The 13,745-nt window shown below is 36.3% G+C and overlaps 1 protein-coding gene across 4 annotated transcripts in view; it reads right to left on the reverse strand.

Moving 5' to 3' along the window:
- SCN9A (sodium voltage-gated channel alpha subunit 9) overlaps window positions 1–13,745 on the reverse strand; it is an 84,094-nt gene that overhangs the window by 37,834 nt on the left and 32,515 nt on the right. For all 4 annotated transcript variants that reach the window (XM_060106755.1, XM_060106753.1, XM_060106754.1 and 1 more), the window contains exon 16: window positions 11,188–11,664. In XM_060106755.1, coding sequence (XP_059962738.1) covers window positions 11,188–11,664 — 477 coding nt within the window. The remainder of the gene's footprint in view (window positions 1–11,187; window positions 11,665–13,745) is intronic.

The following is a 13,745-nucleotide window of genomic DNA, read 5'->3' on the forward strand; positions in this document are numbered from 1 at the left end:
GGGAGGAAATTTACTGCATTTTGGAATAAAAGGGTTCTCTAAAATATTGCCTGTAAATCACCATCAATTTGAAATAGAAAAATGTCTTTTACCTAGGACCACCTTTAAAATTAACTGCAAGTAAACTAGAACAATTATATGTTTCTTTTTAAATTTGAAACTCCTATCATTACTATTCCTAGAGTGTATCAATTTTAGGATAGAGTTTTGCTTTCATCATTGTAAATGGAAAACAATAATACAAACATCCTAACAATGACAGAGAAATTGAAAATATGACCTGCATTAAATATTAAAAAGGCAAGATTCTTATTAATGTGGATTTTTTTCCTTCCAAGGAATTTTAGAGTTCATTCATTCAACAGGTTATACTAAAATTAAAACAAGATATTATATCTGAGTAGTATATTTCTTTTATACGTGTTAGCCAGATACAGCAATCCATATTAATCTTTCTAATTTTAGGGAAAGTGTTTCATGTCTTATTGACAGGTTTAGTGTTCACTTCATAATATGTTCCATTTAAACCTCTTATCTTTCTTGAGGCAACATGTATATCTATCTCCTCATGAAATATATTCAGTCATCCCTCGGTATCCTGGGAGGTTGGCTGCAGGGCCCCAGCAGATACCAAAATCTGCAAATGCTCAAGTCGCTTATATAAAAAGGTGTAGTATTTGCATATAGCATATGCACATCCTTCCATTCTCCCTTATACTTTAAATCATCTCTAGATTACTCATAATACTTAATACAATGTGAATGCTATGTAAATAGTTGTAAATAGAACGTAAATGCATGTAAATAGTTGCTGGTGTGCAGCAAATTCATGTTGTGGTTTTTGGAACTTTCTGGAATTTTTTCCCCGAATATTTTCAATCCCGATTAGTTGAAACTGCACATGCAGGACACATGGATACAGAGGGCCAAATGTACATAATCAGAAACTTATTCTCATCAGTGTGTAAATCTGCTTCTGGAATCAAATTAATCATTTCAGGCATTTACAACTCATTCCTTCATTGGCAGAGCCCAGTAAATTATTAATTGATACATTTTATATACTGCCAAATAAAAATCAAATATTACTGAATTAATTAAAGAAATAAAGTCCTAGTTATCACTGTGCTTAAAATAATTTCAAAACATACTCAAAGTCTGGCCTAGAAGCTGGGTACTTTGACTCTGTCTCCAACTTTCTACATGTGTACTCAGAAACTGTATGAGTCTCAATTTCCTTACCTGTGAATACACGACTAACACTAGAAAGGTCCTTTCCTGTTACAAGAATTTTATGTTTATGCCTGAAATATTTCTCCCACAAAAATTATTTCTTGAGTTTTAATTTACTGAATTTGAAGGTGACAATTTTTAGTTTTTCCCCAGCTTTACTGAGATGTAATTGACATACAGTGTTGTGTAAGTTTAAGGTAAACAATGTGATAATTAGATACATGTATATATTGTGAAATGTTTACCACAATAAGGTTAGTTAATACATCCTTCACCTCACATAATTACCATTTCCTTGTTGTTATTATGGTGAGAATATTAAAACTCTACTCTTATTGCAATAAACCTGACAATTTAGTATGACATACATCTATACATATACAGATGGCCCTTGAACATCATGGGGGTCAGGGCACGACCCTCCGTGAGGTCTAAAATCTGATTATAACTCGTAGTCAGCCCTCCACACCCACCGTTCCTCAGCACCCTCTGTTCCACATCCGTGGATTCAAACAACCACAGATCGTGTAGTACTGTATTCTTTACTACTGAAAAAATCCCAGTATTAGTGGAACCACGCAGTTCAAACCCCTGTTGTTCAAGGGTCAACTGTATAGCTTAAATTACGAGGGGAAGTTGATAGAGGTTTTTTAATTAAATGCTGCTTCAGTGGCTTCTGTTACATACTAACTTTTATAATCCAGCCAATAAAATTTATAGATCATGCACTTGAAATCACCTAAGGACATGAGAGATGTATCAAGGAATTAAGCAAGAGAGTAACAAAAAACGATGGAATTGCCCCAGTGACATGCTGTGATGTCAATTTATCTATGGAAAAATTGTATATGTTTTAACTTTCTTGCAATGGGTCAGGCAGAGAGATTTTGTAGCTGAACAGCATGCATGACACTGAAAAAAAATATCATATACATATGTATGATTTTTTTTTTAGGTAACCTGTGTAAAAGTGGTCACATATGTCTGTGCCTGGTTAAAAGCACAGAGCTGCATCCTTGATGGATCCAGTTTGTTTTTACCCCTGTGAGAAGTAAGAAGGTCAGGTACTGAAGTCTGTAAATGCAGCATGATGGAACAGTTTAATCAACTGATTTGAAATATTTAAAGTCACATACCTGTAAGTAGAAATTAGTTATATTTGACAATGCATGCTACATGCTCAACGCAAAGCAATATATTTGAAACACAGTAATAAGATTAAATATCATTCAACATAGATTTAGAAATAATGAGCTAAACAGTTATATAGTTCTGTTATTTAGGAGATGAATTTAAACACTATTGATATAATGTCCGACAGCAATCTTTTGCATTCTGCTTGCTCTTCATAACAAACATTTTAAAATAAGTGATCCTCAATATTGGAATGAGGTGAGAGTTGAGAGTATGTGGTTTTTGAAGCATATCCTAGCATTTCTTGATCTACTTTTAATTTTGACATTTCAAACAGCATTACAGGAAAGGAATGTTTTCAAATTTATCAAAATATAAAAATTAAGAAATATTGATTTAAATGTCAGACCAAAATTTCACTGTTTTTAGACACAAGAACAAATCCAATGAAGATGAAAATAATTTCAAATAGTTTGGAACCAATCTGCAAAAAAGAAATTATCTAAGTAAAATTCTGTAGGGGTGCTTTGTTTTGTTTTTGCAAGAATCTATGCATAAAAGATACGATCAAATGTCAGCTTCCCCCAAAGGTATAATTGAAACTAATCCCTAAATCTTGCCAAATCAAATGCATTTCTGGAGAAGATTATTATATTTTCTAAAACGCAGTAAAGAGAAGAAATCTAAACTGCCTGCAACTGCCTCTTTGTGGAAAAAACTTCAGAAAAAATCTAAGGAGAGATAGACCTAATAACAATGTAATTAAAACCAACGTATATTAAAAATAAATAAAATATTTAACCTTGATGACTACAAATATTTAAACAACTTTTTATAAAATCAATAAAAGGAATGAATTTAATAACAAGTAAGCACATTTAAGTTTCTCCAAAGATGATGGCTTTCAAAAATTGAATACTGAATAGATGAATAGGTGGATGGATAAATGAATGAGTGAATCAGATGAACAACATGAATGTTCCTCTGCCTGGGATTTCCTTCTCCACCACATTCACACAATGAAATGATTTCCATCCTTTAGGGTCTAGCTTAGGTGCCACCTCCTTTCATGTGCCTTCGACCTGATATAATCCCTTACTTAATACATCCTCAATGGACTGGTTTATTATTCTCTATGGACTGTACTTTGCTCTGCTCTGTTATATTATCAAAGTAAACTATCAGCTAATAAATTAACATTAAGGAAGATTAGACACTGAACACGAATCAGCAAATGCACAATACCATCAGAACAGAAAATCTGATCCTGAATTGCAACATTACAGAGATATAACAGAAAATAACTATATTCCTATCCGCTCTCTTGCCTTCCTATGATATGTATTATGGTGCTTAAAGCTTGGAGCTCAAATTTTAAAAGAACCCTAGAAACATCAGTGACTAACCAGCACCATTTCTTAATCTTTTAGCATCTTAGTCATCTGTAAATATAGATTCATATTATCCACTTTCCTGGGTTGTTTTAAGGAGGAAAGTTATATAGCTTATATGAAAGTGGCTAATGTATACATTTTCTCCTTGGTCTCTCTGGTGCTTTCTTGTGTCCACTTCTCAAGTGGTGAGTTGATCACTTGTCCTCTTCCTTTCTATGGTCCCTGTATTGCAGTGGATGCTGTGGTGCACTGCCCCAGTCCCCCTTTCAGACAAGCCACTCATTCTTCCACCTGCTAGGAGTGTTGGCAGCTGAAGGCTCACAGCTGAGTCCCTCTCTGGGAATTGAAATACAGAAGGAAGCTGCCTTACTCAAGGTTACATCCCCTCCCCTGGCCTGGAAGAGTGGAGGGGGAGCCTGTATCCAGTGATGGACTGGTGTGGAGCACACAAAGTCCTGACCCCTTGCTTCAACTTGGGACTACTCCCAAGGGTCATTCCAGTGCCAGAGGTGTCTACAGGGTCAGCTGAGGCCTCTGGTGCAACTGCAGAGCATTTCAGCTTCTCCCTCTGTGCAATCATCTCACTTCCCTCACTTCTTACAGGTGTTAGGTGCTGAACCTGAGAACACTACTCAGTGTTGGTTTCCCAGGGAACCTGACCTCAAAATTAACATACAAAATTCCAATCTGTCTACAACTCTGACTTATCTTCTTAAAACTTCCAAATACCTACTGCTCAACATCACTTAGCTATACTGCACATAGCTCACAATTAAGATGTCCCCAAATTAAACTCTGTCTCTATCTTACCCCCCAAGTTTTCTTCCCTCCCCCCACCCTGTATATTTTTAATAGCATCAATATCCATCCAGTCGTCTAAGCCAAAACTTTTGATTATGAGTTAATTTGTATCTCCTATAAAAGATATGTTGAAGTCCTAATGCTTGGTACCTCTGAATATGACCTTATGTGGAAATAGGGTCTTTGCAGATGTAGTCAAATTGAGAGGAATTCACTAGGGTGGGCCCTAATCTAATATAATTATTGTCTTTATAAAATGAAAAGACAGAGACAGATAGGGAGAACTCCATGTGACAACAGAAGCAAAGATCAGAGTGATGCAGCTGCTACACATGGGAGGCCAAGGATGAAGTACCACCACCAGAAGCTAGGAAAAAGTGAGGTAGGATCCTCCCTGGAGCCTGCAGAGAGCTTGGCCCTGCCTACACCTCCATTTCAGACTTACAGCCTCTAGAACTATCTAAGAATACAGTTCTGTTGTATAAAGCCCCAAGTTTGTGATACTCTGTTATGACAGGCACAGGAAATGAATATACCCCTTGAAACGGCTCACCACCCACATATCCAGACCCTGAGCCCTTATTTTTTAACTTGTGGTGTCTTACCATTATCCCACACGCCACCATCACTCCCTTAGATTGAGCCCTCATCAAGTGTGCTTCGGATGGCTGCAATAGCCTTTCATCCTCTCCCCTTTATTACACCCCCAACCAAACTTTCTTTAAAATCAGAGGTTTGCTAACAACAAAGTATAACAAAACAAGACAAAGTTTCCTCTTTCTGTTAAATAAAAAGAAACCTATTTCAATCTCTTGCCCATGGTAATTCAAGCCATTTACTATCTGGCTCCAATTTACCTCTGTCACTTACTACTTCCCAGCAGGCCATCCTCGTGTGTATTTAATGGGCTTTTGTGCATCTGGATGCTTCCACATGCTGGGCCCATTACATCTACCAGAAGGGTGTCTCTGTCTCCGTCTCTGTCTCCCTCCCTTCCTCCCCCTCTCTTCCGGCTCCCTCTCTTTCATTCTCTCTTTCCTGATGATTTGTCTTTTTACCATAAAATCCGCTTCAAGTGCCATCTCCCCTGTGAAGTATTCCAGTTTATTTTCAAGATTATTAACCATATCTTTATCCTGCTTCAATATTTTTTCTAAAAATGTTAATTCTTTTTTATATGTTTAATTATAATTTCTGATTTCCATACATGTTTCTCCTCAAAGGCAGGGACCTTGCTTTACTCTTTATCACTTAAGACAGTGCCAGAAAGCAAGAAGACCCTGAGCCTACATCTACTGAGGAAATGAGTACACCGATGACATCTTTCTAGTGTCAGCAGGCATAAGGCAAAAAGCAGGTGCTTAGGAAATGTGAGTTGAAAAAATGAATAGCCACAGTTTACTGAATATGTACTCATGTATTCCTTCACAATTTTTTTCTCTCACAATGATCAAAGTGAATGGACTTTGCTTCCTTTAAGAACAAAAATTTTGCATAACTGTGTTTGCAGTGTTTTAAATGACACTCTGTTGAAGGTTAGAAGTTTGATTATGTAAGATTTGAAGGTTTCATTGGTTTCCTTTCTTCAAGGACTTCAGCTAGCTCCATCACAACTTGGAGACAGTGTTTCAAAACACTAAAAAACTACTGAGTAAAGCTGATTAAAGTTTCTGTGTTTGACTGGAGGAGGAATGAATAGGGGATCTTTCTGTGCAGGAAAACTTTACACAGGATGTTTTCCTTTCTGCTGAGTACACAACAGGAGCAAATTCACTTAAGCCAGGCTTGATAATAGATACATTTGTCAAAAGAGCAGTAAAGAAGATTTGGGGTATTAGATTCACAGCTAGTAGCTTCTCTGAAAGTTGTCAGAGTTTAACCACTCCAAAATCACATGAGGCTGTTATGTTTTAAAATATTCGGAGCAGTAAACTGGATAAATTTAACGTTTTTCCCCCAAATTTACATACACTTTGAAATCAACGTTGCAATTCTGTAAAATGGCTCTTTTTTTTAATCTTTAAAGCAAATAAATAAGTAATCTGTAATAACTGAAAACAAAGGGTCTCTTTACCTCTCCAAGAAAGAGCTCTCCATTTTAAAAAAAATTATTAATTTAGTTTTTTAGAACTTTCAATTTTGAGATTTGGCATGATTTAAAGAAGAGAAAAAAACTACACTTCTTAAGAATTTAGTTAAGCCAGACACCAATCACATTGAATTACTGCAGCTGGGTGAAAAAAAAAATTTTTTTTTTTCTCTAAGCAATGGTTAGCACAGTGCCTGGAGCATAGTAGATCTCAATAAATATTTATTGAATGAATGGGTGCATTTCATGCTTCATTTGAGGCTCATAATAATGAAGCACTTCATTGTGAATGGTGAAAATCTGCAGTGTGTTCATGTTTGCCTAGGGCTTAGAGGGCTGCCTCAGGTGGAGGCTGATTCTGAGAGGGGCCATCAGTTTAGAGTGTATTCTGAGAATCCGTGACAGGAGTCTTACTCTCATGGGTCCCCTTGAGATGACAGTATGTCTTTTTCGATTCTGAGACAGACTCTATCTTCAGAGAAATGCTGATGTTCTATTGCCAAATATTGCCTCAAAACTCTTTAAGATATGTTACTCAACACCTTATTTGAACTCATCTCTTTGGTCATTTGCTGGTAAGGTGTTTGATTACAAAATATTTTGACTTCAATCTGGAGTGTATATCTGTCTATCAGAACATGGAAACCTGCCTATCTGAGAGCTGACACTAGAAGAGGACAGAAAGTCTCCATAAAATACAATGGGAAAAAAAGTATGCTAGGACATGAAAGAGAGGGTGGATTTGTTTTTTTTTTTTTTTGGATGGGGAAAGGGAAAGAGGGAAAGGTGTCAAAGGTCAAAGATATTCTTTCCCCCTGTTCAAAATGCAGATTCTTAAACAGGTAAAAGTGGAAAATACCCCAGCCCCTGAATAAAGAAAATGATTTCTCAGAAACATGGATCAAAATAAACGAGGGATGAATTTAGGTTCACTTCCTATGCAAACTCAATCCAGCACAGTGGCCCCTGAGAACCCTGCTGGTAAGGATTCTGAGGTTGCATCCAGGCTTAGGCAGAGACAATTTGGAGGATATGGACCAGAACAGGCATTTGTAACAAGCTCTTATGTTTGTCTTTACACACTAAAATTTAACCTGTAGCAAATAGCTACTTACAGTGTGTACATGACTACTAATCATACCCATGATAATTGTTAATTGGGCACTTATTTTCCAACAGGCACTTGTTTATCTAAATCATTCAATCTTTATTACAATTCTATGTTGCATACAAGTAAACTAGAAAAAAACAGAGGTTTTTTAAAATTGCTCAAGATCATGGAGTTATTAGCAAATATTAAATACAGGATCTAATGCAAGTATTCTATCTCCAGAGGATGCATTCTTCATCATACTCCAAGGTAGTGCTTAAGACTTAAATAACTTACATATATTCAACTGGGCATTATTTTCCATTGGCTAATCATGATTTGCCTCTTTGGGCAAGGTTCATCAAGAACATGGAATCATTATTTCAAAGATATCTGAGGCATGAAAAATAAGAAAGTTATATAGCAGTTAAAAAATTGGGAACTCAAGTAAGAGCTGAAGATTAGGGGAATTAGAGCAGGGAGGTTAGCCTGGCAGGGCGTTAGAACCACTTTAGGTGATAAGGAAATCTGCATTTTTTTAGTGGTCCAAATTGAAAAATAAAACCAACAAGTCATAACTAGGAACATTTAAATCTCAAGCTACTGGAGAGAAAGGCTCTAGACACAGGGTGTCACAGTTGGCAACAGCTTAATATTATCTAACAAATTTCCTGTAGAGCTTGAAATTTCATTACTTCTCAAATCCAGTACATAGTCAAGTAGGTTTGAATGTACTCAAGATGACACATTTTGAGATATGCCATGGAAAATGTCTTATGTAGAAGGATAAACTTTCAAAATCCATAATTTAATATCTGAACTTTTAGAGGCTAATAATGATGATGAATTCAATAATAAACACAATACCTAACATTTTTTTAGGGCTTACCAACTCAAATACTGTGCTAAATGATTTAAAGAGACTAGCTTATGTATTTCTTATTACAACCTATGAGGTAGCCTCAAGCTCCTGAGTATTATACCATGTAAACCACAGATATGAATTAGAAAAAGTGTATTTTTTCTCATGTAGTTATGACTATAATCTCATTAAAAAAAACCCAATGATAATTAAGAATATTAAAATGTTACCATCAAATGGTCTTTGGATAACACAGTTTAAGTGCACTAAATTTCACGCTTTTTAGGAAGGATTTATGGGCTAGGTGGCAGAGTAATTTTATGGATGGTTAAAATAGTCTATTTCAGTAACCAAATAGTTTATAGACTAAATCATTAATTATAAAAGACTGCTGGATACTATGACATCAGAAACTTCCTCTGGACACTACAGGGTATGTAAATTCTTCAGAAGCATGGCTCAGTATCCCAGGGGAGACAAACTGGGTATTAATCCCAATAGGAATGTGGGTTTTATCCCTGAAATAGACAAAGACAGGAGAAGGAGGGTAGACTTATGAATAACAAGACTGGGATTCTTGTCTTGGCTCTGCCTTGAACCAGCTTTATAACTATAGATAAAGTCGCTTCCTCTTAATGGCTTTCTCAGTTAGGAAATGCGGTGCTAAATGGGGCAGGTCTATTATAGTCCCTTTACAATGTTATAATTCAACATACTAAGAATATGATTTTTGCCAGCGACTAAGGAGATCCATGTAGGGAGAGTCACAGTCTTTGAGCAAAGAAAAAACGACCAGGTAAGAAATGACTCCTCCCAAATATTAAGAGGAAAGCAGTATTTGTTAAACTAAATCAAGCTACCAAAGTGCTTTAACACCCAGAATCTCAAACTTATTCAGAAAGTCTGCCAGGCAGTTAGGGTTTTACAACTATAATCTTCGTAGGCAGAAAAATGGGTAATTGAATTAGTTTTCATTTTCACATGAGACTAGACCCAGATTACTGTTCCTGAGTGGGGTATGTGAAATCTAATTTTCTACCTTCAAGCCAAAACAACCACATCTTTTGAATTTTGGATTACTTCTTCCATGTAAAGGTTTTTAAAATAAAAATTAAAATATTTTATTCCTTACTTTGCGATCTTGGAAATAATTTTTTTGGCTACTTAAAATATATATATTCATAATTTATTTAATCATCTATTCATTCAATAAGTAAGTATTGAGCATTTACTCTGCACCTAGTACTGGTTGTATGGTGTGCATGCACACAAACACACACACATACACAGACACAGAGCTGTGTATCTTTGTTCCAAAATCTACTATAAATTCATGGAGGATAGGTCTTAATATAAGGTTAAGAAGATAGAAGATGTTTGGGAAATACCTGTCAAATACTTTCAAATATGACCTAGAGAAAGGAAAAATATTTTAAAGTGATATCTTAAAACTTTAAAGAGATGCCATAAAAAATGCTTTGTGATAAAACTCACTTATGATTATTATATTCCATATTAATAAAAATACAGCTCAATAATGCTTTGAATATATGCAACCAGGTGTGGGGAAGGAGAATACAAAAAAAGTTTTAATAAAAGTTTCCCACTTTCAATGAGTTTACAGTACCATTTGATGCATATAATAATTTCTCAAAAAAATTAAGATACAAGGCTAAATAATAAATCTAGGAAAAGGCATAAAATTGTGTGGGGTTCAAAATGAGATCATATCTGTTTGAAGAGAAACTAGGAATGATGCAACAGCTACCACTTTTGAGCACTCTGAGTACTGTCCTAAGCATTCTACATGTGTTAATTCATTTAACCCTCACCTAACCCTATGCTGTAAGGGCTAATAATTTTACACATGAGGAAGCTGAGGGCTATGTCTTGAAGTACATGTTTAGGATTTTGACTGAAGAAGGAAACCCCAAGCAAAATCATGCAGGTTGTGAGTGTATGTGGCCCAGAAGGAAACTGGCTTGGTTCAGGCATAGGAGCCCTAGGAAGCCCAGGAGAGACAGCTGGTCAGCTGGCTGGGGCCATGGTGTGAAGGCTTTATGTATGGTCCACAATTCAAATCTACGTTGGGGATCAAGGATACTTCAAAGGAGAAGTATGATTAGGATTGAACCTAAGTAAAATTAATCAAACAAGTGGATTAGAGTAGATGGAAAATGGAGGCAGAGACACCAGTGGGGAATCCATGTGGAATGGTTTCGGCAAGAAGTAGAGAGGGCAAAGGCAAAGGTGATGAACAGGAGCTGTGGATTCAACAGACACTGTGAAAGGAGATGGTATATGACTTTACGATTGATAACAAACAGGGGATAAAGGGAGGGAAGACTTAAAGATACCTGGTATTTTCAAATTTTGCTAAATGGATTATATCAGTTATGAAGAACCAGTAAGTAAAACCTTACCATATGAACCTTCAGGAAGCTACAGTATAAATTCACATACACACAAACTACTCATTAGTATGCAATATTAGAATAAACTTAGGACAGCAAAAAATCTGAAATTTTAACTCATTTCATACTAGTTAATAACATGAAACAAAATGTGTATAAAACAATCTTACCCCTTTGCTGTATTCACTATCTGAATCACTGCTAAGTTCCTCAGTATTCATAATTTCCAAATCGGATTCCCCAGGTGCAATTGGCACTGTCACTGTGAGGCTGGCATTATGAATAAATGATTGACAATCACTTTCTTCCACCAAGTATTTGTCCATGCTGTTTCCAAAACCACTGGTTTTATCTTTTTCTTTGTGAAAATTGTGATCCTTGCTCATTTCAGCAAGTGTGTGGTTAGAGATGTAGTTTTCCTTCTTAAAATTTAGATCTTCTGTTCGTCTTATCTCTTTGGAAATCTTTGGCTTTGTGGAAAATGCTTTTAGAATAAATTCACGTAAGGTTTGTTTCACATAATTTATTCCCTTCTTAATTCTAGCCACTGCAGTCTGGAGGTTGTTTGCATCAGTGTCTTCTTCAATTGCTGTAAGATTGTCTGAACTAAATGAGCTCAATAATAAAGCAAGAAATAGGTTGAGGACCTATGTCAGGGTGGGGATAGGGTGTGGAGAAAAAGGGAGACAGGAAATAAAAATGAAAATAAGTGCAGTTTTCTGAAATACAGGCCAAAATCCAAACCAGCAATGAAGAGCCCTGCACTTTTTCACCCATAGATAAGAACATACGATAGGTGTAGAGGAGAAGCTAGAGTCCTCATCAGTCTCTCTATGTCTGAGCTTCTGTGAACTCTGGGGAGCAGAGGTCAGCCATACCCTTTAAAGGGTATGAGGAGCAAAGAGAATGCTCCCTCACCATTACCATGATGTCATTCCTAAGTTCCTTTCTACAGCAGGAATCCCTTGTCCAAATTCCCTTTTATGGGTCGACATAGCTCTCCTAACATTACCTTTAATTGATATTTGTTACCTGTGAGAAACAAGTAGAACAAGAAAATTGTGATTAGTGTCTATTGTGCTGAAGGTAACTTAAGCCAAGATCTGTGTTCACTTTTCCCAGGAGATAAATGTCACTTATTACAACAAATGGAACACATTAATACTTGCAGAGCTCCTGTAATAAAATATTCTGTCTGAGAATTTTGCCAACTTGCAACTTAATGAGGCTTTTTTTTTTTTTTTTTTTTTGGGTTGCGCTGTGTGTTATGCAGGATCTTAGTTCCCTGGCCAGGGATCAAACCCGTGGCCCCTGCAGTGGAAGCATGGAGTCCTAACCACTGGACTGCCAGGGAAGTCCCTTAATGAAGCTTTTAAAACAAAGAAAAAGACCTGCCCATTGAACCCAATTCAAATGAGACAATGGCATTATGATTGGGTGGCTTCACTGCCAATCATTTTCGCCCCGGACAACTCCAGGTCAAGACAACTCTGACTTGAAGCAAAGTTCTGTTTGTGTGCAAACTATTTCTGTTTTTCCTCCTGGAGGTAAGGGTCCAGGTGAACTGAACATTGTGGAAAGAAAAAAAAAAAAAACGAATTCTTACAGAGGGCTAAAAATATGTAAATCATATTTTAAAAGTGTTTTATATAAAAAACAAAAAGATAATTTAAATAAACTTTCATTTAAGTCTCTTCATGGCCAAAAACATCTACCTCATATTTAAACAATCAAAATTAGACCAAACTGAGGAAAAGGGACTCACCCCTGATTTTGGTCACACATAAAACAATTTCTCAGAAATGTAAGTAGAAAAGCACAAGTTAAAAATGTCTGTGTTGGGCTTCCCTGGTGGCGCAGTGGCTGAGAATCTGCCTGCCAGTGCAGGTATCACGGGTTCGAGCCCTGGTCTGGGAAGATTCCACATGCCACGGAGCAATTAGGCCCGTGAGCCACAACTACTGAGCCTGTGCGTCTGGAGCTTGTGCTCCGCAACAAGAGAGGCCACGACAGTGAGAGGCCCGCGCACCGTGACAAAGAGTGGCCCCCGCTTGCCACAACTAGAGAAAGCCCTCGCATAGAAATGAAGACCCAACACAGCCAAAAATAAAAATAAATAAATAAAAATTTAAAAAAAAATGTCTGTGTTAATATGTCTAGTTTAAGAGAAGAATCTGAGAGGGAGGGGAAAAAGAAAAGCATAGAAAACAATTTGATGAATCATTAAGGAATTCTGAATTGGTTATTTTCATTTTGGTTTTTATTGTCAATGAAAAATATATTTCACTATGAAATGCATGTTTGTTTATGTGTATGTTTTAATAGGAATGTTGATGGGAAGCCAAGGGCTCATTTTACCCTTTAGTCTCCCTAATCAATGCAAAAGTTAATAGATTTTTTTTTTCCTTCAAATTTTTAATTACATTTCATTTTTCCAGCTTTACTGAGAGATAATTGTCATACAACACTGTGTAAGTTTAAAGTGTACAACATGTTGATTTGATATCCTTATATATTAGGGAATACCTCCATCATGTCTCATAATTACCATAATTTTTTTGTAGTGAGAACATTTAAGTCTACTCTCTTAGCAACTTTCAAGTTGGCATGTGGGCTGCAAGGACAAAAAAAATGAGCAACTTATTTTCAAGCCAGTGGGAAGTGAAGGTACTAACTATATGGCTATTATCACAAACAACCTCCTGGGATACCTGATGAAGAGTCTGAT

Source organism: Mesoplodon densirostris, chromosome 8 (genome assembly GCF_025265405.1).
Source record: "Mesoplodon densirostris isolate mMesDen1 chromosome 8, mMesDen1 primary haplotype, whole genome shotgun sequence".
Classification (NCBI taxonomy): domain Eukaryota; kingdom Metazoa; phylum Chordata; class Mammalia; order Artiodactyla; family Ziphiidae; genus Mesoplodon; species Mesoplodon densirostris.